At 62.2% G+C, this 21945-nt stretch overlaps 2 protein-coding genes and 1 long non-coding RNA gene across 4 annotated transcripts; all 3 read left to right on the forward strand.

The window, feature by feature from the left end:
• The first annotated feature begins 940 nt into the window (after positions 1-940).
• MVD (mevalonate diphosphate decarboxylase) lies at positions 941-8028 on the forward strand. Of its 2 annotated transcripts, XM_081216119.1 has the most exons (11): positions 953-1061; positions 2612-2732; positions 3365-3435; positions 3802-3916; positions 4186-4332; positions 5109-5308; positions 5397-5471; positions 5569-5787; positions 5976-6091; positions 6888-6996; positions 7360-8028. In XM_081216119.1, exons 2-11 carry the CDS (start codon positions 2648-2650, stop codon positions 7438-7440), a joined length of 1218 nt encoding a protein of 405 aa, XP_081072245.1. In that variant the 5' UTR covers positions 953-1061; positions 2612-2647; the 3' UTR covers positions 7441-8028. The 2 variants fall into 2 exon arrangements, with proteins under 2 accessions (XP_081072246.1, XP_081072245.1); XM_081216120.1 differs by lacking the exon at positions 2612-2732 and having other exon boundaries at positions 941-1061.
• LOC308605855 lies at positions 1076-2576 on the forward strand. The gene is made up of 3 exons (XR_014013731.1): positions 1076-1587; positions 1648-1783; positions 2011-2576. It is a non-coding gene; the product is annotated as an uncharacterized lncRNA (long non-coding RNA).
• Positions 8029-8954: 926 nt separating the features above from the next.
• On the forward strand, positions 8955-16761 carry CYBA (cytochrome b-245 alpha chain). Its single transcript, XM_081216426.1, has 6 exons — positions 8955-9099; positions 12648-12717; positions 13206-13280; positions 13491-13574; positions 14096-14177; positions 16349-16761. Exons 1-6 carry the CDS (start codon positions 9042-9044, stop codon positions 16556-16558), a joined length of 579 nt encoding a protein of 192 aa, XP_081072552.1. The 5' UTR covers positions 8955-9041; the 3' UTR covers positions 16559-16761.
• Positions 16762-21945: the final 5184 nt, after the last annotated feature.

Below are 21945 nucleotides of genomic sequence, written 5' to 3' on the forward strand. Positions count from 1 at the left end.
AGAACTCACACTTGCACAAAAAAGCAGCTTGTGTCCAAAAATTGGTAACAACCCGACTGTCAACCAACAGGGGACACGGTGGACAAGTTATGGCAAGTCTAGATCATCGGGGATGATCTCTAAGAAACACCGAAGGGGAAGAAAGCTATTTGTTGATACTTTCAGGAACAGAACTTGGGGCGGCAGCCCCCAGAGTGAGAGAATTTATATCACATATTCCTATCTTCACTGACACCTGAATCATTTTAAAGCTAAAAATAAATTTTTACAAAGGGAAGGGGGAAATTGGGAGTTACTGTGTAAGGAAAAGAGTTCCAGTTTAAGAAAAAACGCTCCGGAGATGGAGGGTGGGGATTGCTGCCCAGCGATATAAAGATACTTAATGCCACAGAACTGCACGCTTAAAAGTGGTTAAAATGGTACATTTTACAGCAATAAAAGAGTCAATATAAATGTGGCAACCCACTTCAACCAGGAAAAAAGAATCCTTGCTTATATGGAGCTTAAAAAAAGGAGCGGGGTTTGAAAGCACCTATCTCCGAAGGAGCTCCTCCCTGAGCAGCCCGCCACCCAGGAAGAGGTCGCCCAAGGGGTGGGGAGTCTATGGGAACCCCGGGCGGCGGGGCCCGCATCCTGCCGAGCTGAGAGCAGCTTTCACCCCGAGTCTTCGACCTCAAGGACCCGCGCGCTACCGGTAAGGCCGCCGCCACGCGCCTGCGCAGAGCCGGCGCCTGCGCGGACACCGCGTTGGGACAGATCCCCACGCCTGCGCAGAGCCGGAGCGCGTCCGCTGGCCAGCGGGGGCGGGCTCAGCGTCTGCAGTCCATCGTCCGATTCCGGTCATTGGCTGAGAGGTGGAGCGTGGACAGGGCCCGCCGCTGATTGGGCAGCACGCGAGCAGGTGGGGCGACGCGGACCAATCGCGGGGCTGGCTGCGGCGCGGGTAGGAAAGGCCTGCTGCCGGGAGCTGGGGTCGCGCTGTTTTTCGGCCATGGCCTCGGAGAAGCGGCTCGAGGTGGTGACCTGCACCGCGCCGGTCAACATCGCGGTCATCAAGTACTGTGAGTGGCGGGCCTCGGGGCGCGGGATGTGGGGGCCCTGCGGACGGGGAAACTGAGGCTCGGAGGGGCCGGTTTGGGCGGTGGACCGGGTCCTCCGGCTGCGGCAGGTGGGCTGGGCCCTCGTCTGGATGAGATTGTGTGTCCGCGTGCAGGTGTGAGGACCCGCCGCGCCCTCCACCCGGCAGGGCAGTGCGATCGCGGAGCTGGCACCACCTGCAGCCGGGACACCTGGGGGCACTGTCCTTACGGGACGTCCGTCCCCGCGGGGCTAGACACCGGGAGACACAGTCCATACAGGTCGCCCGTCCCCGCGGGGGCTTGGCTCCCGTGGTCACGCCCACTCTGCCACCTCCACCTGCTCTCCGTGTCTGTCTTGTTCTGGTCTCAGGAATGCTCCTGGGATTCGCTCTTCTTGCTCACTAGTTTCTGGAGAGTCGCCCGGGTGAATCTTGGAGTCAGTTATTCTCTTCTGTTCCGTTCCCAGCGTAGAGGGGCCACAGTTTGCTTGGCCATATGCCCTTTCAAGGCAGCTGGGCTGTTTCCAGTTTGGGTCAATTATGAATAAAGCTGCCGTAAACTTTCCAAGGCAGCTGGGCTGTTTCCAGTTTGGGTCAATTATGAATAAAGCTGCCGTAAACTTTCCTGTACAGGTTTTTGTGTGAACATAAGTTTTCATTCTTCTGGATAAATGGCCCGGAGTACAGTTGCTGGGCCATAGGGTGGTTGCATGTTTGGTTTTTTTTTTTTTTTTTTTTTTTTTGCGTTACATGGGCCTCTCACTGTTGTGGCCTCTCCCGTTGCGGAGCACAGGCTCCGGACGCACAGGCTCAACAGCCATGGCTCACGGGCCCAGCTGCTCCGCGGCATGTGGGATCTTCCCAGACCGGGGCACGAACCCGTGTCCCCTGCATCGGCAGGCGGACTCTCAACCACTGCGCCACCAGGGAAGCCCGCATGTTTGGTTTTTTAAAGAAACACACTTTTCCCGCGTGGCTGTACCATTTTTCATCCCTACCAACAACATATAATGTAGGTGTGATCCAGCTTTTCCGCATGCGGTGTTGTCACCAGCTGTTATTTTAGCCATTCTGATGGGTGGGTGGTGACATCTCACTGTGGCTTTAGTTTGTGTTCTCCTGCCGCTCAGTGATGTTGAACAGCTTTCCCAGTGTTCATTTGCTTGCCCTCTGAGAGTCTTATGTGAAATGTCTTTTTAGGACTTTCGTCCACATTCTAACTGAATTGTCTGCTGTTGAGTTTTGAAAGTTCGCTTTGTATTTTAGATACTAATTCTTGCTGGATGTGTGGTTTGCAGATATTTTCTCCCACCGTGTAGCTTCTCTCTCCATCCCCCTAACAGGGTCTTTCAAAGGGCTGAGGTTGTTAAAAGGGCCCCAGTGGGTCACCTTCTCCATCCTTCCTACCAAGTCAGAGCCGTCTTTCCTAGTCCTACGTCCTGAAGAGCGTTTATGTTTTTTCCTAAAAGTTTTAGGGTTTTACGTTTTAAATCTAAGTCTGTGATTCATTCTGAGTGATTTTTTTTGTCCAAGGTCTGAGATGTGGGGCTCAGCTCTGCTCAGTGGTGGATGTCCAGTGACCCAGCAGTCTTTTCGGAAGAGGCTGCGCCTCCTCCGAGGAACCGCTTTTGCCCTTTTGTCAGAAACCAGTTGGGCGTGTTTATGGGGGATCCTTCTGGACTTTCCTGTATTACCTACCAGGATTCGTCTTTCTTGTGTCCCGTAACTGTCTGCCACCCCAAAGACCCTGCACAAAAGTGCAGCACCTGTGCCTAACAATGGATTTGAAATTTTGGACTTTCTGGAAGGTTTCCTGTGTTTGCTGTGATATGACAGGAGGGGAAGTACTCAGCGGAAGTGGGGGGAATGCTGTCTCCAAGGGGTACGAACAGGGAGATTTGAAGAGTTTTCAGTAACTGGGGCTCCTTCTGTTTGGGAGGAAAAGGCAAGGGCCTTATAATCAGAGCACTCAGCACCTGGTAGGCGCTCCGAGGCTATTTGTTGAGTGAGTGAAAGACAAAACAGAAGCAGTGAAGCAAGGGGTCCAGCCCTGCTCTCGGGAGCTAAGTGAAGTGGGGGAGCAATCCAGGAGGGCTTCCTGAAGGCGGGGGCACAGCAGGAAGAGGACTTAGATTGTGCAGTGAGAGAGCAGGGTCCAGGCAACTGGGGAGCTGTGGGGTGGCGGTGGGGGTGGGGAGGGGTGGGGTGTTGGTGGGCGGGAGCAACAGTGCGCCAGTCTGCTGGGCTGGGACACTGACCGGCTTTGCCGTGGGCCATGTGTTCCAGGGGGAAAGCGAGACGAGGAGCTGATCCTGCCCATCAACTCCTCTCTGAGTGTCACGTTGCACCAGGATCAGGTGAGCCTGGGCTGGTGATACACCCCGAAAAGATATTTACAAAACCTTTGTTCACAGATGGTGGCAGCAAATCCCCAGCCAATGAATGCTGTGCGTGCCATCACCCACTGTGAGGAGTGCTCAGCGCACACGCATGCACACGCCTGGCCCCCTCCTTGGCGGTCCCTGCCCTGCATTCTCTGCCAGGAGATGGGAGCATGGGCCGCGCCTTGGGTAGTGGACGCCCATGGGGTGTTCTCACCGCCTGAGCCCGGCCCACCTGCCCTGAGTGGGCGCCCAGGAGGGACCAGGGCCAGAAAGGCCCCCGCAGAGAGGGGTGCTTGGCCGATGCCCGCCACTCAGGAGGCCCTGCACTTTCTTTCCCAGTTAAAAACCACCACAACGGCCGCCATCAGCAGGGACTTCACAGAGGACCGGATTTGGCTAAACGGCCGGGAGGAGGATGTGGGGCAGCCGCGCCTCCAGGCCTGCCTGAGGGAGAGTGAGTGGGGGCCCCGGGGATGCTGGGGTCAGGCCAGGCCCGCTCCTTCCCCTGTGCCCCTTCCTCGCGCTGGGCGGGTCCGAGTGCACAGAAGGCGCTGCCGCCGCCACCCCCCGTACCTCCCACGCCCCAGGGGCCACAGACGCCCATCAGCACAGCTGGGCCTGGGGTGGGCCTGGGGCCTCCCGAGAAGGAAGTCTGCATGCGGAGCTCGGACAGAGGCCGGTCCCCGCCGTGCTTACCCATGGCGCTGTCTCCTATCCCTGCAGTCCGTCGCCTGGCCTGCAAGCGGAGGAGCGACGGCCACGAGGACCCGCTGCCCCTCAGCCTCAGCTACAAGGTGCACGTGGCCTCGGTGAACAACTTCCCCACGGCCGCGGGCCTGGCCTCCTCAGCGGCGGGCTACGCCTGCCTAGGTGGGTGCCCGGGATGGGCCCCAGTTCTGTGCCCCGGGCATAGGGCCGTGGCCTCGGCTGTGTCACATGTCTGAACGCTGAGCTCCGTGTATAGGACCCTGTGCGTGACAGAACGCCCCTCAAACTGGCTTAAACGAAGCGGGGACGATTTCTTGGCTTATGTAGCAGAATCCCAAGGGCTGTGGCCAGCCCCAGGCTCTCGAACGGCCTACTGGGAGCCCATCTCTCCCTCTGAATCTCTGCTCTGCCCTCCCCTCTGCTGGCTCACTCTCCAGCGGGGACCCCCACCCCCGAGCTGGGGGCAAAGGCACTTACCACAGGGGTGGGCAGCTGAGTCACGTCCTCCATGTAGCCTGAGACCAGTGAGCCAGGCTGCATCGGGGGCAGACGGCCTGCCTCGTGGACCCCCAGGTCCGCATCCTGGCATCAGACCCTTGACCAGTTCTGGCCCTGTGCCCAGCGCTGCCAGCAGCCCCAGGCATGCACACTTTTTGCCCTCTGTCCCTTGGGCCGTGCCCCAAACAGCACCCCTCAGAGCTTCTCAGAGAAGCTTTCTCCGGCCCCTCGGCACACAGGCCTCCCAGTCCCCAGGAGGCTTCCCGTCCCGCCAGAGCCCTCTGCGGAGGCTGAGTGCATGAGCACGTGGGTGCTGGATGCCAGCCGTGGAGCTGGGGGCTGAGCCTCCGTCCCTCGGGTGCCCCCCTCCCGTGGCACTGAGCACAGGCCAGGGACGCTCCAGCCTGTCTGAGCCTCCCCGCCCCCATCACTGCCTGCAGCCTACACCCTGGCCCGGGTCTATGGCGTGGAGAGCGACCTGTCGGAAGTGGCCCGCAGGGGCTCGGGCAGCGCCTGCCGCAGCCTGTACGGCGGCTTCGTGGAGTGGCAGATGGGAGAGCGGGCCGACGGGAAGGACAGCATCGCCCGTCAGGTGGCCCCCGAGTCACACTGGCCGGAACTCCGTGTTCTCATCCTCGTGGTGAGCAGGAGGGCCGAGCTGGGGGCGGGAGGGCCTCCCCAGCTCCCGGGGCCGCGGGCGTGGTGCAGACCTCCCTCTCTCGCCGCAGGTGAGCACCGAGAGGAAGCCGACGGGCAGCACGGCGGGCATGCAGACCAGCGTGGAGACCAGCGCCCTGCTCAGGGTGAGGCCGCGGCCGGCTGGGCGGGTGGCTCCCGGGGTGCTCGGAAGCCGGGCCCCGTGGCTCTGCTCGGCTCACGGAGTGGCCGCCTGCCTTGCAGTTCCGGGCCGAGGCGCTGGTGCCGGCACGCATGGCCGAGATGACCCGCTGCATCAGGGAGCGCAACTTCCAGGCCTTCGGCCAGTTGACCATGAAGGACAGCAACCAGTTCCACGCCACCTGCCTGGACACCTTCCCGCCCATCTCCTACCTCAACGACACGTCCCGGCGTATCATCCACCTGGTGCACTGCTTCAACGCGCACCACGGGCGGACCAAGGCAGGTGCGGGGCTGGGGCGCCCCGGGCCGTGAGCCGGTCGTGCCAGGGCTTCACGGAGCCCCCTTCTCTGGGGGCTGCACCTCCCTCTCGCTCTCGTTTTGGTTGCACGGCCCCCCACCCTCGTCGTGAGCGGGTGGCCTGCAGGCACTGGGAGCCGGTCTGAGCCGGTCTGACCTCGCGGTCCCAGGTGGCGTACACATTTGACGCGGGTGCCAACGCCGTGATCTTCACCCTGGACGACACTGTGGCTGAGTTCGCGGCTGCCGTGAGGCACAGCTTCCCCCCCGAGTTGAACGGAGACAAGTGAGTTGTGGGCCCCCTCCCGGGAGGCCACGGCAGGCGGGGACCCGTGGGGCCGCAGGCGGTGTGTCCCACGTGTGCCTCTGTGTGACCGCGGATGCTACTCCGCTCGGCCCAGCCCCGGGGGCACGCACGTGCCGCCCGCAGCTCCTGTGATGGCACAGCGTCTGGATTTCTCCCTCGCCGCTGGTTAAGGGACCCAGTACTCAGTGAGGGGATGGCTGCCCGCTAGGGGCGCGGGAAGCGTGGGTGGGGCCCTTTGATCTGTCACCCAGGGGGGGTGGCGCCCCTTCTGGTGGGAAGGGCCGGATGCTCCCTTCCACACCACGTGGGGCCGGCCCCACGACTGAGGACTCATCGCCCTGGTCACCCTGGGGGTAGTTTGTAGGTTTAAGCACCAACCCAAGCGTCAGCTGAGGCCTTTTCTTCTTAAGCTGTGTCCCCCAAGGGGCGCAGCAGCAGCCGTGGGCCAGGGTGAGAGGCGGCACCCAAGCCTCGTGGAGGTTTCCCGAAACCCGCCCCTCGGTGACAGCGCCAGGCCCTCGGCCTTCCCGCGCAGCGTCTGTGCGCCTGGTGAATGCTCGTAACGTAAACCCACCATTGAACCGCTTTGAGGTGTACAGCCCGGAGCATTAAGAACATGCTGGGCACCCTTGTCCGTCAGCCCCAGAGGCCCCGACCCCGTTGGCAGTCACGAGCCCCCGGCCCCCGGCCGCTGCTTCGTGTTCCGTCCTGGATCTGCCTGTTCTGCACACGCCCCGTCCCTGCACTCCCCGTCCAGTCCTGCCTTGTCTCCTAGGTTTCTGAAGGGGCTGCCCGTGGAGCCTGTCCCGCTCTCCGATGAGCTTAAGGCTGCGCTGGGTGCGGACACCACCCCCGGCGGCATCAAATACATCATTGCCACTCAGGTGAGTCCTGGCCGCACACCGCACGCGCCCTGCGGGCTCAGCCCCAGGCTGAGGGGAGGGGAGGGTGGGGCTGGAGCGTGGAGACCCCCAGAACAGATCAGGGTCCCTGCTCGAGTGGCAGGGCCAGGATTTCCGCCACATCCATCCAATTCCCAGACCCGTGACCTGTGCACCCAGGCCTTGGCCTCTACCGTCTACCCCAGGACTTGCTGTCCACCCCAGGTCTGCCCGGAGGGACTGAGGCTGTGCTGGAGGATTGGGCCCTGGGCCCGGTGTCACCAAGAGGGTGTCATCTGACTGGCACTTCCTGGAAGGAAGTCGCTCCCTGTCACCTGCCCTGACATTGATTCCTCAACCCCCTAGGTGGGACCCGGGCCTCAAGTCCTGGATGACCCTGGCGCTCACCTCCTGGGTCCCGATGGTTTGCCGAAGGCAGCTGCCTGACCGCCTCCTCGACGGAGCCCTGGCCACCGCTGGGAGAAGGGCCCGCTTTGCTGGGACTGGGAACCGGGTGTGGCGGCTGCCTGGCCGCGCTTGTTGGGATTTGTGGGTGGCCGCCTAGCTCCAGACTGGGCAGTGTGCTGTGGCCAAGTTGGACAGTGGGATGACGCCTGCAGGTGCCCAGGCGGTCAGGAGCGGGGCCCCCAGGTGCCTCACCTTTCCTCGACCTGCGCCCAGCACCTTGCTGAGGTGGGAGCCTGGTTCCGGATCCAAGCACTGGGGGACCAAACCAGCCAGTGGGGAGCTGCCGGTGCATTGCCAATAAAGGGCTCTGGCCCTGAACTCGGGGGTCACTCCCACTGCCCCCAACAGCAGCTTTACCACTGGAGACGACGGCGTGTCGGGGTCCCCCCTCGGAGCTGGAGCACGGACCACAGCACAGGGTGTGACCTCAGGACACCCCCGTGAAGTGCCCCGCCTGACCCTGAGCCCAGGCCCCCGAGTGGGCACAGGGTGTCTTCACAAAAAGACCAGTGTTGTGTCTGTGGGGACGGGGGAGCAGCACCAAGGCCGCAGTAAAGGCAGTTCAAGGACTCTGCCTGGCGTGCTTTCTCCTTTCTCTCCAGGCAGAGCTCACCGAGGGGGCTGGGAGGGCACGGCGGGAGATGGGGCCGGGGACTCGGACTTCTGCCCCCAGCTCGCCCTCTGTTGCCCAGCCACATATGGGGTGCTCAGCTGACCCTGCCCCATGGCCACGTCCACCGTGGTGGACGTGGTCGCTCAGGCTGACAGGCTGGGGACGCGGTTTGGGCCTGGCTCTAAGCTCCGTCCAGGAAGGGAGGTGGGAAGCGGCTTTGCGGGCAGGAGCCCCTACTCAGCCCGAAGCTGTGGGTCTGCAACCAGAGCCCTCCCTCCAAGTGAGTTTCTCCGTTCCTCTGACCTGAGCGACCTCACTTTCCGCATCCCTCCCCGTTGTCCTAACCCAGCTGGGGGGAGGAGGGGGAGGGCATCTGAGCACTCTGACCTTGACCCTGAAGGGGGGGGGGTCAGAGGAGGGAGGGGACAGAGGACAGGGCCCAGCACCCCTGCATTCTGGATTTTCCCAGAAGCTTCCCACACTCTCAGCACCACCCCTCCCAAATTAGTCTCTGAGCAAAGGGTTGCCTGCAGAGGCCACACCTGTCCACACCTGCACTAGCCCAGGGCCAAATGAGGTGGAGGCTGGGCCTGCGCTGACCTCCGGGGAGGGATCCCCACGAAGCTCAGGGGTCCTGGCTTGAAGCCCCGCCCCCACTCGAGTCCACCGCGGCCGAGCTGGCTGGGTCTGCATGGAGGAAGGCCTGGGCTGGCTGAGCAGGGCCCCTTCCTGAGCTCCAGGTCCCAGGCTCTCGGGGCGGGGGTGGGGGATGAGGCTCCTGGGAGCACTGCGACCCCACCTGCCGCCAGGCCTGCCTGCCACCTGGGGAACCGGGGCTGGGGCGGGGCCAGCGGCGGGGCGGGCCGGGCAGCGCCGGAACTCGGGGGGACTCGGGGCGGGAGGCAGGCGGAGCTCTGGGGACGCGGGATCCGAAGGGCCTAAGCTGTGTCCGAGCCGGGTCGCCACCATGGGGAAGATCGAGTGGGCCATGTGGGCCAACGAGCAGGCGCTGGCGTCCGGCCTGAGTGAGTGGGGGGCTGCCGCACTGGGGGCGGGGCTGCAGAGGGCGGCTGCGCCTGGGGTGAGGGGTGCCGCGGCAGTCCAGGCTGGAGCCCGGGCTGGGGAAGTGGGGGCCTGGAGGCCCCAGGCTATGGCCGAGGAAACGGGGAGGGGGCAGGCTGGAGAGGGGGCGGGAGAGGGTCCTGAGGAGCCAGAGGCCCTGGGCTGCAGGCCAGGAAGTGGGAACTGAAGCCTGGGGGTGGGGGCCCCGAGACTGGAGACTCCAGCGGGAAGGGGTCTGGGGGCCTGTGTTGGGAGCAGGCAGCAGGCTCCGAGCGGAGCCTTGGGGCTGGGGAGGGGGATCCGGGGCCCTCCTGCCCCTGCAGACCCTGCACACCCACACCCCATCCTCTGTCCTTTCACTCCTCCCCCCTCCCCCCTCCCCCCCCCCCCCCCGTCAAAAGAGGAAGTTACAGTCGGGGGGAAGAAGCGTTTGCCCCCGGGGGTTTCCGGAGAGTCACCAGCCAGCAGGGTTGGGAAAACCTGGCCTGACCCACCCCTGCCTGGACTGGCCCCTCCTGCCCCGGGGGTCCTGGGGTGTGGAGGTGGGCTCCTCCTGCCTCCTGGCCTTGGACTTGGCCCATGGGGGGCGACCGCTCTGTCTCTGGGGCCCAGCCTTGAGTCGGCTCCGAAGGCCATTGCACAAGGCGGCTAGAAACAGCCCATGTGACCTCCTCCCACCCAGCCCCCTGGGGCTGCTTCTGGGGAGGGAAGGCGCCGTCACCCTGCCGCCCTGCGCTCACGGGGGCGGGCGGAAGCCCGTGCTGTACAGACTCGGGAACCTCTCGGGAGGCGGCGGGGCCTGAAGCAAGAAGAAGCCGCTCACGGCCCTGCCCCTGCCAGGAAGGCCCCACACCCAGTCCGAGTGGGCGGGTGGGAGGACTGGGGGATATGGTGATGAGGAGGGTCTCAGCCCACCACCGCTTACCTGGGACCCACCCTGAGGCCCCCACCCCCATCCTGGGGACTGGAGGAGCCAGCGAAGCTGGGTGGAGAGGGGAGCGCTGTAAGGTTGAGTTTTGGGAGGTGGGCAGCTTTGGGGCACCAGCCCCAAGATCTGGGTCCAGGCAGACAGGCCCCCTTCTGGCGTCTAAATGGCTGAGAACCCAGGGGGTCAGTACCTGGCTCTCCTCGCTTCTGCCCAGAGCTGTCCTCTCCCCCCACCATCCCCCCCCCCCCCCCCCGCAATGACTACAGCTCAGCTTCCTCCACCATCAAAGGGGGCGGTTTTTCAGAAGGTCCCCCTTCTGGCTCCAAATTCCTCCTTTTGCTGACTTTTCCTCCTGATTCAGTACTAACTACAGCCCTCCGGGCTGACCAGGCCAGGCCCCACGAGCATCGCAGCCCCTGGGCCCTTTTTATTGTAGAAAGTCCCATCTAATCAGACCATGTCCCTTCCGATTCCGACCGCTCCACCCCTGGCCCTCTAGTCCTCTGGGGCCCACCCACCCTGGCCTTTGCGGGAGCGGCTTCCTCCTGAAGCCGACCTCTCAGCTCACATCCACCTGCTCAGAGAAGTCTTTCCAGAGCACACAGCCTGACGTAGCCAGCACCTCTGCCCACGTTCACCTGGTTCACCACTAGCTGAAGTTTCCATCCCCATCGTGAGACCACAGCCCCATGGGAGCTGAGGCTCTCGCTAATGATGGAGGCTCAGGCCAAGGAAATTACACCCCCAGGTCGAGTGGACATGGTGCTGCCTGAATGCAGGGGAAACGTCCCTTCCCTCCTCCAGCTCAGGGAGGTGCTGAGAGCACAGCAAGCATGAACATGAACGTAGCTGAGCCTGACACCAGCGGAAATGATGAGGCTTCAGGGGCCGAAGGGAGGGGTGCCAGGAGTCAGGGCTTTTACCCACTGAGATTCTGAGGCCAGAGCCGGGAAGAAACAGACCAAAAGATCATCCCCCCCAAGGAATTGTGCCATTTGCCCCTGGAGCCTGGATGAAGAACGACTCGACCAAGACAAAACCGCTGGAAACTCAGGCCTGTACTGCGCATGAGGGCGGGCTGCCCTCCCCCACCCTGTGCCACAGGGCCCACTGACCAGGAAGTTCAGGTCACCGGAAAGAACTACTGAAGGATGTGCTACAGCGAGAGTGAAGGTGGATCCAGAGAGAAGGACGGCCACAGCAGCGTGAAGACACTGACCGTAAATAATTAATAATCGTGGGTAATTTGGGGTGAGACTGAAGTTAAACCTTCTAAAGTCCACATGTGGTTCAGGAAGAGGAATTTTTTTTTTTTTGGGGCTGCGCCACGTGGCATTGGGATCTTAGTTCCCCAACCAGGGATTGAACCCGTGCCCCCTGCATTGGAAACGCAGAATCTTGACCACTGGATTGCCAGGGGAAGTCCCAGAAAGAGGAATTTTAAAAATTAAAGTTTGATCAAGTCAGCAGAAGGCAGGAGAAGCAACAAAAAAAAGCTAGTTCAAGAGAAAACACAAATAAGATAGCAAAGTAAGTTATCTGCAATCACAGTCAATAAAAGGTGTTAAATTCACTATCAGATTGCTTAAACTATAAAGAATTTAGCTCTATCAGCTTATTCATTATAGCCCAAGACCAGAAGCAACTGACATGTCCCAAAGACAGGAGAATGGATAAATAAATCGTGGTGGATTCACACAGTAGGAAACTACCCAGCACGACAAAGAGTGAGCTGGAGCTCCACGCAAACCACCGCAGGGAGGGCCTGGACAAACGTTCGGTTCAGCAAAAAAGGGCCTCAGAGAACTTTCCGGGTGGCGGGAATCTTGATTTGGGTGGAGATCACGTAGGGGGTCACACATATAAAAAGTCTGTGCACTTTATGTAATAATTATACCTCAATAAATGACTGGAAATCCGAGGGATGGTTGGTGGTGACGGTGCCACAACAATGTGAATGTGCTTTGCGACGCCACTGAGCTGTTCACTGATTTTACCGCAACAGAAAAGAAAAAAATTACTGGGGAGGAAAGACAAATACGCTCGCTCACGGCAGGTGCACACAGAGCTGCAGGTAAAGGGCTGGAGAGACCAAGTCCACTCAGAACTGGTGGGAGGAGCAGCATCACACAAAACACACGAATGGGGTCGTCCAGGACACCCCCAGCCGGGAGAGAACATCCACGCAGCCGGTACAAAATCAGCAACCAACAGTGCAGTCTTTAAATGCATCGAGCAAACGCTCAGCGTGTTGAGGGTCAGGGGCCTGGGGAGTGTGTCCAGGCTGGAGCCCAGGCCTTTCCTCTCCCACACATCCCTCAGCAGCCCCTCAGGCCCCTCCCTGGCTCGAATGCTGCTTCCCAGGGGAAGGCGTCCCGACCCCCATGCCTACGGCCATTCCCCGTCACCGGCCAGGGGCGGCACCCGCCTGGGTCCCCCTCCTGGGCTAACGCGGTGGCGGACAGAGGGCAGCTCTGTGGTGGACTGGTGGCCCCTCTGGGGGGTGGGAGCACAGGGAGGTGGCCAGAGCCCCTGCAGGCACGGGGTGGAGCCCCTACTAACCTGCTTCTCCTCTGTCCACAGTCCTCATCACCGGGGGCATTGTGGCCACGGCCGGCCAGTTTGCCCAGTGGTACCTGGGCGCATACTCCATGTATCCTCCCGCTGCACGCCCCAGGTCGGGGGTGGTAGAGAGGCCGCTGCCCCTGGAAGGCAGGAGGGGCTCAGAGCAGGGAGGTGTGACAGACACCCCGGCCGGGCCCTGGCGGGGTGGGAGGTGTCAGTGCCCCGAGGGTGGCACTGAGGCCTCGGGGATGCTTGGGACCCCCTCCACACCCCCGTCTATCAGCCACCCTCCCTAGCCGGCCGGGCCTATCCACGAGTGGACCGGGTCCCCCCTTCCCCCCGCCAGCCCGGCTGTTACAGGCTCTCTGGAGGCCAGGGCAGACGGGGGGGGAGGGAGGGCACAGGACAGCAAAGAAGGCAGCAAAGTGGCCAGAGCTACGGGAATGCCGCCCAGCTGTTTGTTTCCCAGCTGTGTGACCTCGGGCAGCGGCTGCACCTCTCTCTTTTCTCATCAGCAGAGGGGGCTCACTGCGGCCCCTCAGGCTGAGCTGGGCTGTTCCTTAACCGCAGCTTCAGTGCGGCAGGTGTGTTGATCTGCCTGCTAGAGTACCCCCGGGGGGAGAGGAGCAAGGGCTCCACCATGGAGAGGTGGTGAGTCTCCCCTCCCCTGCTCTGGGGGCCTCCCCAGGAGCCGTAACCCGGAGGAACCTGGTCCTGTCCCCAGCACCAGCCCACTCGGTGTCTGCCCAGCCGCTGAGCCCCCGGGCCCCTGGGAGGAAGAGCCGGGCGCTCTGGGCCGGGGTGGGCGGTGGGGTGGGCTGAGCTGCATGCGGTCTGTCTCCCCTCCCCCCCTCTGCCTAGCGGACAGAAGTACCTGACCAGAGTGGTGAAGGTGTTCGGGCCTCTCACCAGCAATTACTACATCCGGGCCTTCCTGCACCTGGGGTGAGTCTCTGCCCCCTTGGGATCACCAGCGCCGCCGGCAGAGGACTGCTGGGCTCAACTCAGGCCCCTCCCGGGCTCTGCCAGAGGTTCCCTAAACCTGTATCCGTCATTACTTACTGGGTAACGATTCACCCCAACCTGGTAGCTTAAGTCAGGAATAATCAGTGTTCTGGGGTTGACTGGGCTCAGCTGGGCGGTTCTGCTCAGCCGTCCCACAATGAGTCTGGTGGTCGCTGCCGGGGAGACCGCCACACGCAGCGCCTCTGCAGCTGCTTGGGCCTCCTCCCTGGGTGGTGGCTGGGGGCCCAGCGCCCTGCCCCTATGTCTGCCCGGTTTGCCCTGTGCAAACCACACAGAGAACAGCTCCGGGGCCAAAGTTAGAAGCCCAGCCTGGGCAGCACTGGGCATCCCCTCTGCTCAAGGTCCTGGAGGCTTTGTCCTGAGATCCTGTGGTCTCTGACCAAGGCCTGGGGCTGCAGACCCCGCTTCTGACTGTCTTCCTTCCTCCACCCCCGCCCCAGGCTGTCGGTACCTGCCGGCTTCCTGCTCGCCACCATCCTGGGCACAGCCTGCCTGGCCATCGCAAGCAGCATCTACTTGATGGTGAGTAGTGTCCTCCGTGGTCAGCCCCGCTGGTCCTTGACCGCCTTGGCCCCATGGCTGGCCCTGCAGGCCAAGCCCGTGTCCTTGCTCACACCGTGGGGACAGTTACAACGTAGCCTCCATTTTGGCTCATCTAACGTGCTAACCGTTCCCCTACGTCCTCTGTAACCTGCGCTGCAGCCCTGCGAGGTGGGAGGCGGGGCCTCCACTTCACAGACAAGCGGTGGAAGCTCAGAGAGGGGACGTGGCTGGCCCAGGTCACACGGCCGGCAGGCCCGGCCTGGATTGGGATCCACTGCTCAAACGTTTCTCATCCAGTTCGGGATGCTGTCAGGAGCTCGTGAGCAGGGCAGATGCCACGTGCAAAACCCTTGGGGCTGGGTTTGCCTGGAGTCCAGGTTACGCAAAGGGCCCCTGGTCAGTGAGGCTGCACGAAGCCACCTTTACAGCAGGGCGGGGGGCGGTAGGGATGGCGCGGGGGCCCCACCGGGCACAGGCTGCTGGACGCTCGCTGTTCTCCTACGCGCGGTGCCCCTGACCTGCCGAGCCGTGGTTCCAGCCCCGCCACGGCCACCAGCTTCAGTCAGGCCAACAGGGCCTGATGATTTTCACTTGATTGCTCCACTGATTACGAGCTGGCCGCCTCCTCATTCGCTTCAGCTGTCTGAGTGCTTCTACGCTGCCTCTTCAGATCTTTTGCCCATTTTTCTATTGGGGTTTTGTCTTTTTCTTGTTAGTTTGCAGGAATGTCACGTGTATTTTAATTGTGAATCTTTTGTAGGTTTTAGCCATTGTGGATACTTCCTCCTTCTCTCTTAAGATCTTTGTCCATGAATTCTTCACTGAGCAGAAGTCTGTCTGTCTAATATATTTATTTGCTTTATAGATTGTGCTTTTTAAAAATGGCTTTCCCGGGGCTTCTCTGGTGGCGCAGTGGTTGAGAGTCCGCCTGCTGATGCAGGGGACGTGGGTTCATGCCCCCGGTCCAGGAGGATCCCACATGCCGCGGAGCGGCTGGGCCCGTGAGCCATGGCCGCTGAGCCTGTGCATCCGGAGCCTGTGCTCTGCAATGGGAGGGGCCCCAACAGTGAGAGGCCCGCGTACCGCAAAAAAAAAAAAAAAAAAGAAAAAGGATTTCCCTGCCCGTATGCCGTATTTTCCTGCATTCTCTTCCTTCAACTTTCTAGTTTTACCTTCTGGGATAGACTGTTCTAGTTTGTTTGTTTGTTTTTTCTCTTAATTTATTAATTTATTTTTTGGCTGCGTTGGGTCTTCGTTGCTGCACACGGGCTTTCTGTAGTTGCAGTGAGCTGAGGCTACTCCTCATTGCGGTGCGCGGGCTTCTCATTGCGGTGGCTTGTCTTGTCGTGGAGCACAGGCTCTAGGCGTGTGGGCTCAGTAGTTGTGGTGCACGGGCTTAGTTGCTCCGCGGCACGTGGGATCTTCCCGGACCAGGGCTCGAACCCGTGTCCCCTGCACTGGCAGGTGGACTCGTAACCACTGCGCCACCAGGGAAGCGCTGGTGCTCCAGTGTGTGCTTTAGGAGTGTGATTGTAGAAATGCACTTTACTCTTATGCTCCATAAAGTATATACTGTCACAGATGTTTTTAATCAACTAATGTATTAGGGGATACAAAATGAAAGATACACGTTCTTAGGTCCACTGGCCTCTGGCCCTGGAGTCTGCATTTCAGCAAATTCCCTGGGCTGTGCACTCTTCCTCCTCAACACACCTGGGCCCCTGGCCTCCCTGGCCACCCTCCTGGGCCTCTCCCCAGCCCCCTCACCCAGAGCTGCCAGCCTCAGTTCAGCATCATGGCCACTCGGGCCTGGGCTCCTGTCCTGCTCCTGGCCCTTAGTCCCTGGGAGGAAGGCTGGTCTTGGGCTATGCGCCTGGAAGCTGCCTCCAGGGGATCTTTCAGGAGCCCCGGGGTTCAGCACCCCTCGCCCTTGTGGGGCCCCTTGTGTTGTGGTGAAATAGCTGGGTTCTGATTGTGTGGCCTCAGGCCCATCAAATAACCTCTCTGAGCTCCAATCCCCTCAGGTCTCACTGAATTCGGTTGTGTCCTGGCTTCTGGCGGGGGTGGGGGAGCACAGGCGCGGGGAGGTGGTATGGCGGGGCAGGGGCGGCCTGGAAGGACCCCCAGCCCAGCCCCTCCATGTCCTGCAGGCGGCTATCCACGGGGAGCGGTGGACCCCCATCGAGACCAAGCCCAAGAAGCGGCCGCAGGTGGGGGGCACCATCAAGCAGCCACCCAGCAACCCCCCGCCCCGGCCCCCGGCCGAGGCCCGCAAGAAGCCGAGTGAGGAGGAGGTGGCAGGGGTCCCTGTGGGTGGCCCCCAGGAAAACCCCATGCCAGTGACTGATGAGGTCGTGTGACCAGGGCCTTGAGCCACTCCCGTCCCGCCAAAGCTTCGAGGGCTTCTCCTGCAGACGGGTGGGGGTGGGCAGCCCCCAGCCCGGGGCCCCCCCTTTTCTGCAGACTCCTTCAGGTTCACCAGCAACAGGGCTATCATCTTCCTCACTGGCACTGGGATCTCGATGCATCGCCTATTCCATGAAACACGTATCTGGAATTCCAAGTGTTTGTGTTTCTACTCTGGAAAAGAACGTCTCAGGTCTGGGGGGAGGGTGTATGTGTCCCCCCAGCTCCCTGACCTGCTAGGACTCACCTGCTGGAGCACCCCTCGGACCACCCTGGGGCCAATGTGCCGTGGGCAAGGTGCCCACTTGGGACTTCCGCTCCAGCCAGGTCGCCAAAATTGTTACCAAACCAAACTCGGGTCTGCTCACCCACGCACAGCTAAGCCAGTCTGCTGACACGCGTTGTGGTGAAGGCAGGTGCAGGGTTTATTGCAGGCACCAAGCGAGTCCAGGCAGCTAATGCTCAAAAGACCCCCAACTCCCTGGTGGCTTTAAGGGAAAGGTTTTTAAAGACAGAGTGAGGGAGGGAGGGTGGGGGAGTACTCAGTGGGTGAGTGAACCCCAAGTGGGTTCGGTAACACATACACACCCACACACCATACATGCCCCCTTCGCACACACCCCACACACACCACAGTAGCCATGGGGGGGCCAGGAGCCCCTGTGGCCCCCAAAGCTTTGCCTGGCTTCAGCTCACACCCCAGCCTGGGAAGCCCCTTCCTTCCCCGGCACCCACTCCCCCGAAGTCTGGAAAAGCCCTTAAATTGCTCGCCTCCTGCTCCCACACTTTCAGAGCTGGGGGTCTCTAGGGACCTCTGGCCTGGAGGGCACACTGCCTGTCAGCCTACACTCCAGTTGGCCCACCGTTCCTCCGCCCCCACTCCCAGGCCACTCCCAGCGCTGCCCTGTTCCGCCCGGTGCCCAGCTGAGAGCCCACAGGCTCCCATGGCCCAGGACGGACACTGTCTCCGGCCCCCGGCCCCATCTGCTCTGACCCTTGTCACCCCGCCCACTGGGCTCCAGCCACACTGACCCCTGGGCACAGGCAGGCCACCTTCTCAGCCTCTGCACAGGCCATCCCCTCTGCCTGGAGCACCGGGCCCTGGATGGCCACTCAGGTGGTTCTCAGGTGGCCTCCACTGCAGCCCCTCTCCCTTCCCTGATCCCTTCACCACCAACCGGCCCAGGGCTTCGCTGCTGGTGCCGTGGTTGTCGGTCACCCATGGGGCAGGTGGGGAGCTATCCATTTTGTTCACTGCTCTGATCCCAGTCCTGGGCTTCAGCTCACAGAAACTCAGTAAGTGCTGATTGAAGACTCCTTCCAAGCTCAAGATAAAGGTTACCTCCTCCAGGTAGCCTTCTGAGACCCCCCCCCTTTCCTGGGCCTTACACACAGTAGGTGTCAATCAGCACATGGAAGTGGCAGGGGGTGCAGACAACTGCCCTGCAGCCCTACAGCCCTTAGAGCTGACGTGCGTCACAGGTGTGGGGACCGAGGCTCCAAAGCGGGCATCGTAGCTGATCCAGAACTGCTGAGGCCACGCACTCCTGGGCCCCTAAACTCATTGCCCCAAAACGTGCTCTGAGCCAGGACCTTCTGTCGTGATAGGTCAGGTGGTTCTCAGGTGGCTGGCCGGGTGCCTGAGCTGGGGGGTGCCCGTTAGCTTGGCTGCCCCTCGTCTGGCAGGTCACCCGTGGTGGACAGAAGCCCAAGGAGGTGTCCAGAGCTGCCTGGGCCTCTGCTGGGGTTGGGGGAGCATGACTCAGCCAGGCTACAAAGACATGTCCCCCTGAGCAGACCCCCCGAGAAGTCACCCTAGGACACCTGTCCATGGGGTAGGGAGGTAGTCCCCAGGGGCCACACCCACGTCTGTGGGTAGAGGGCTGGGCTTTGGGAACGAGTCCCATCGCCAGACCCGGGAGCTACTGCATGGCCAGCAGGGCACACCTGGGCTCCACTCTGCGTTAAAACATAAGCCCGCACTGGGTGCACCTGGGTCCATGCATAGACCTTCCTAGAAGGACACCCCATGATCTGGGCCAGTGGCTGCCCCTGGGGGACCAGCTGGGTGTTAACGACCAGGCAGGGTAGAGGGTGAGAGAGTGGCTTCACCTGCTGTCCTCTGGGCCAGCCAGTGCTGTGCTCTGAGATACTGTTTACCAGTGAGACAACGCGTATTCACGTGTAAAATAAATAGCTGTTTTAGAAACACGGGTGCTTGTTCCTCCCAGGGGGCTGGGGTGAGGGGAGCCCAGGTGGCCAGGAAGTGGAGGTGGCCATCAGAACACCTTTTCCCTTTTCTGTAGGTGTTTTAGCAAGTTCTAGAAGAGTGAGAATGTTCTTTCTAGCCCAGCTGTTTTTGTCAAAGGATAAACTGCATCTCGAGCTGGGGGCTGCCCAGCACAGGATCATCCCCCAGGCACCGGGGACTGGGCCCTTCCCAGGCCAGGTCTCAAAGCAGAGGCCTGGAGCCTCAGTACCTGCCCAGGGCCCCAGGGGTGCACATAAATACCCGATAAATACACATAAATAGGAGGGGCGTCCCTGGAGGCCAGTCCAGGAGCCGAGCCGGTGATCACCGGGACGACCTGGGCAGGACACAGGTGCAGCCCACGGGCACTCGGATGAACTCGGTGTGGAAGGTGAAGGCCCCGGGCGTGGGCACCCCCGCCGCATCCCGGGAGCAGGGCCGACGGCGCAGCACCAGGAGGCTCTGGACCAGCGGCACCGAGTTGAGCGCAGCCGTCTCGCGGCCTGTCTTGGTGCTGATGCAGCCCCTGCACAGGCACTCGGCGAAGGCCAGCTTCTGGGGGTAGCGGCTCTCGTCCGTGTCCACGCTGCGGGACAGGCGGGGTGTCAGAGAGCCCGGGCGGGCGCCCCCTTCCCTGCCCGCGGCCCCACAGCTGCCCCACGCGCTCAGGGCGGCTCCGGGCCGCAGGGCGGGAGGTGTGGGGCGCTGGGAGGGCTTGGCACGCAGCTGGTGCCCAGGAAGTGAGACTGTGCATGTGCCCCACGGCCCTCCCAGGGCCCAGAAGCCCCCCTCTCTCCCTGCCAGTCCCAGCCCCACCCCTGCAAGGACTCAAATGGGGGCCCCCCAAATTTTCCCAAGGGGACCCTGGTGTCTGAGGTCTGGGCTGCGGTCTGATGAGACACTGGGCGAGGACCAGCTCGCGGGGGAGCCTTGACCTCCCAGTGGTGGGGCGGGCCCACCGGAGGTCAGCAGGCGAGAGCGCTGAGGTTCGGGGGGCCCAGCGGCCCGTGCCCGGGGAGGCCCGCTCTCACCGGTATCTCCAGGGCGAGATGGAGCGCTGGTGGACGTCAGCTTCCAGCACCTCCTCGGGCTGCAGCACAGGGCACTGGTTCCCGGCCGGCAGCCCTGCGTGCCGGCCCCTGCGGCCCGCTGCCTCCAGGCTGGACACCAGCGCCACCGGCAACGCCTGCTCCCACTTGGCCGCTCGAGCCAGCAGGTGGGGAGGGTCGTGGCCCAGGGGTAGCTCCGCCGCCGAGTAGCAGCGCGGGGTCCCGGCTGCGTGGGTGCGGGCCCCCGGCCGGAGTGGGGGTCTGTGGAGAGCCAGGCTGGTGGGCGGCCAGAGCAGGAGCAGGAGGACAGGGAGGGGCTGGTGGACCAGGCGGTGGGGGGTCAGCGGCGCCCCGGGGAGGGGCCCCGCCCTGCCCGCCGCTGGCTCTGTTCCCTGTGGGAAGCGGGCGGGGGGACGTAGCCTCCCTCTACAGGTGCGGAAACGGAGGCCCGGGGGTATCTGGGCTCCTGGCTCCCTTTTGCCCCCAGATTTGGGCGGCTTCCTGGACTCTGCCGCAACGTCCTCAGCCTGGGTGTCGGGCGGCAAGCCAGGCGGCACCGTCCAGGTGGGAGGGCGGGGAGGGGAGCGGTTCACCATCGCAGCGGGGGCTGGGTTCCGGGCTCCGCGGCGGCGCACCTGGCGGTCCTGGCGTACCCGTGGCTGCCCTGGCTGCAGCCGGCTTGCGGCACCTTTTATACCTCGGGCCACGCCTGGGGAAAATCCAGCACCCTCCCTCCTCGGGAAGGGCCTGGCCATGCTTCCTCCTCCCCTCCCTGCAGCTGTCCCCTCCCATCCAGGACAGGTGGACCCACTCCTCCCTCCTCTCCCCCACCTCCAGGGACCCTACCCCAGGCCAAGCATTTACAAATGGGGCTCAGAACGGTCTTCCCTGTGTGCCAGGAACTGTCGAACCTTCTCCAAGTGCCAAGTCCTAACCCCTTGTACGTTTTTGCCGTTTGGACCTGGTGACCTGAGGCGAGAGCTTGCTCAATTTGCGCCACTGCCCAGTCCTCCACCAGGGCCGATTCTCCCGTCCCCTCCTCCTGTCACGGGGGGAGGTTCCAGAAGGGACCGGGGCGGCTGGGGGCCAGTGAGCCTCTTCAGGATTCTCTGCTGGGCTTCTGTGGTTTCAGTCAAGAAAAGTGCAAGTCTGAGGTGGAGGGGGTGACAATGCCCTGGAACCTTTAAAGGGCAGGGTGCCCTAAGAAGCTTTCTAAGGAGGCCCCCGGAGCCCACCTGCACCAACTCCGTGCTGCTGGTGAGGGCGCTGGGGGTGCCTTCATTACCCTAAAAGGGAGACGGTTTAGGGCCAGATCCTGCCAAGTTTTGAATGCTGAGGTTCGGATGCCATGCTGGCGAGGGCCCATGTGCCCTGGTCCTCTCGAATCAGTATAAAATGTCCCGCTGAGGAGGGCCTGGGCATGGAGGATGGAGTCAACCTGCCTTCTGGGTTTCCTCACCTGCTGGCTGGAGCCAGAATGTACACCACGAAGGGGCCAGTCTGACTCTGGAGGCGCAGACTCGGTGGACAGGAAGACCCCTGAGAGGAGGATGGAGAAGGCAGTGGGACGCCGGGGCCCTCCAGGACCTCCAGTGGGCAGTGTGTGACTCTGGGCCCCGAGTCCGCCCGCCCTTCCAGCCTCGGTCTGGAGGAAATGTTCCCACAGCGGGTATCGCGTCATGGCTGTTCTCCCAGCTTCTTTCTGACCGATGGATGGACAGACACGTTGAGGCCCCAGGGCTGCTCCTGCCTACCACACCCCTGCCCGTGGCCATCCACCCTCTGCTTGCACACCTCCTGCTGCAGGGAGCTCACCACCTGTATTCATCTCCTGGCGTGGCCATAACCAAGTGCCCAAAAAACGGGAGGCTTAAAACAACAGAAGTTTATTCTCTCACGGTCTGGAGGCTGGAAGCCCCAAGTCAAAGTGTCAGCAGGGCTGGTTCCTTCTGGGGTCTCTGAGAGGGAATCCTTGCTGCCTCTCCCAGCCTCTGGCGGCTCCTGGCAATCCTTGGGGCCCCGGGCTGTAAACGCACCAGTG

Source organism: Mesoplodon bidens, assembly GCF_964165515.1.
Source record: "Mesoplodon bidens genome assembly, chromosome: 18".
In the NCBI taxonomy this organism is placed as follows: Eukaryota; Metazoa; Chordata; class Mammalia; order Artiodactyla; family Ziphiidae; genus Mesoplodon; species Mesoplodon bidens.

What these genes read in the sequence shown, in the direction of transcription:
- MVD (XM_081216119.1), top strand. Translation starts at nt 2,648, where the DNA reads ATGTCCAGTGACCCAGCAGTCTTTTCGGAAGAGGCTGCGCCTCCTCCG. An exon ending in TTTTGTCAGAAACCAGTTGG is followed by an intron (nt 2,733 to 3,364) that starts GCGTGTTTATGG and finishes CATGTGTTCCAG; the next exon opens with GGGGAAAGCGAGACGAGGAG. An exon ending in CGCACCACGGGCGGACCAAG is followed by an intron (nt 5,788 to 5,975) that starts GCAGGTGCGGGG and finishes TCGCGGTCCCAG; the next exon opens with GTGGCGTACACATTTGACGC.
- CYBA (XM_081216426.1), top strand. Translation starts at nt 9,042, where the DNA reads ATGGGGAAGATCGAGTGGGCCATGTGGGCCAACGAGCAGGCGCTGGCG. An exon ending in TACCTGGGCGCATACTCCAT is followed by an intron (nt 12,718 to 13,205) that starts GTATCCTCCCGC and finishes CCGCAGCTTCAG; the next exon opens with TGCGGCAGGTGTGTTGATCT. An exon ending in CGGGCCTTCCTGCACCTGGG is followed by an intron (nt 13,575 to 14,095) that starts GTGAGTCTCTGC and finishes CCCCCGCCCCAG; the next exon opens with GCTGTCGGTACCTGCCGGCT.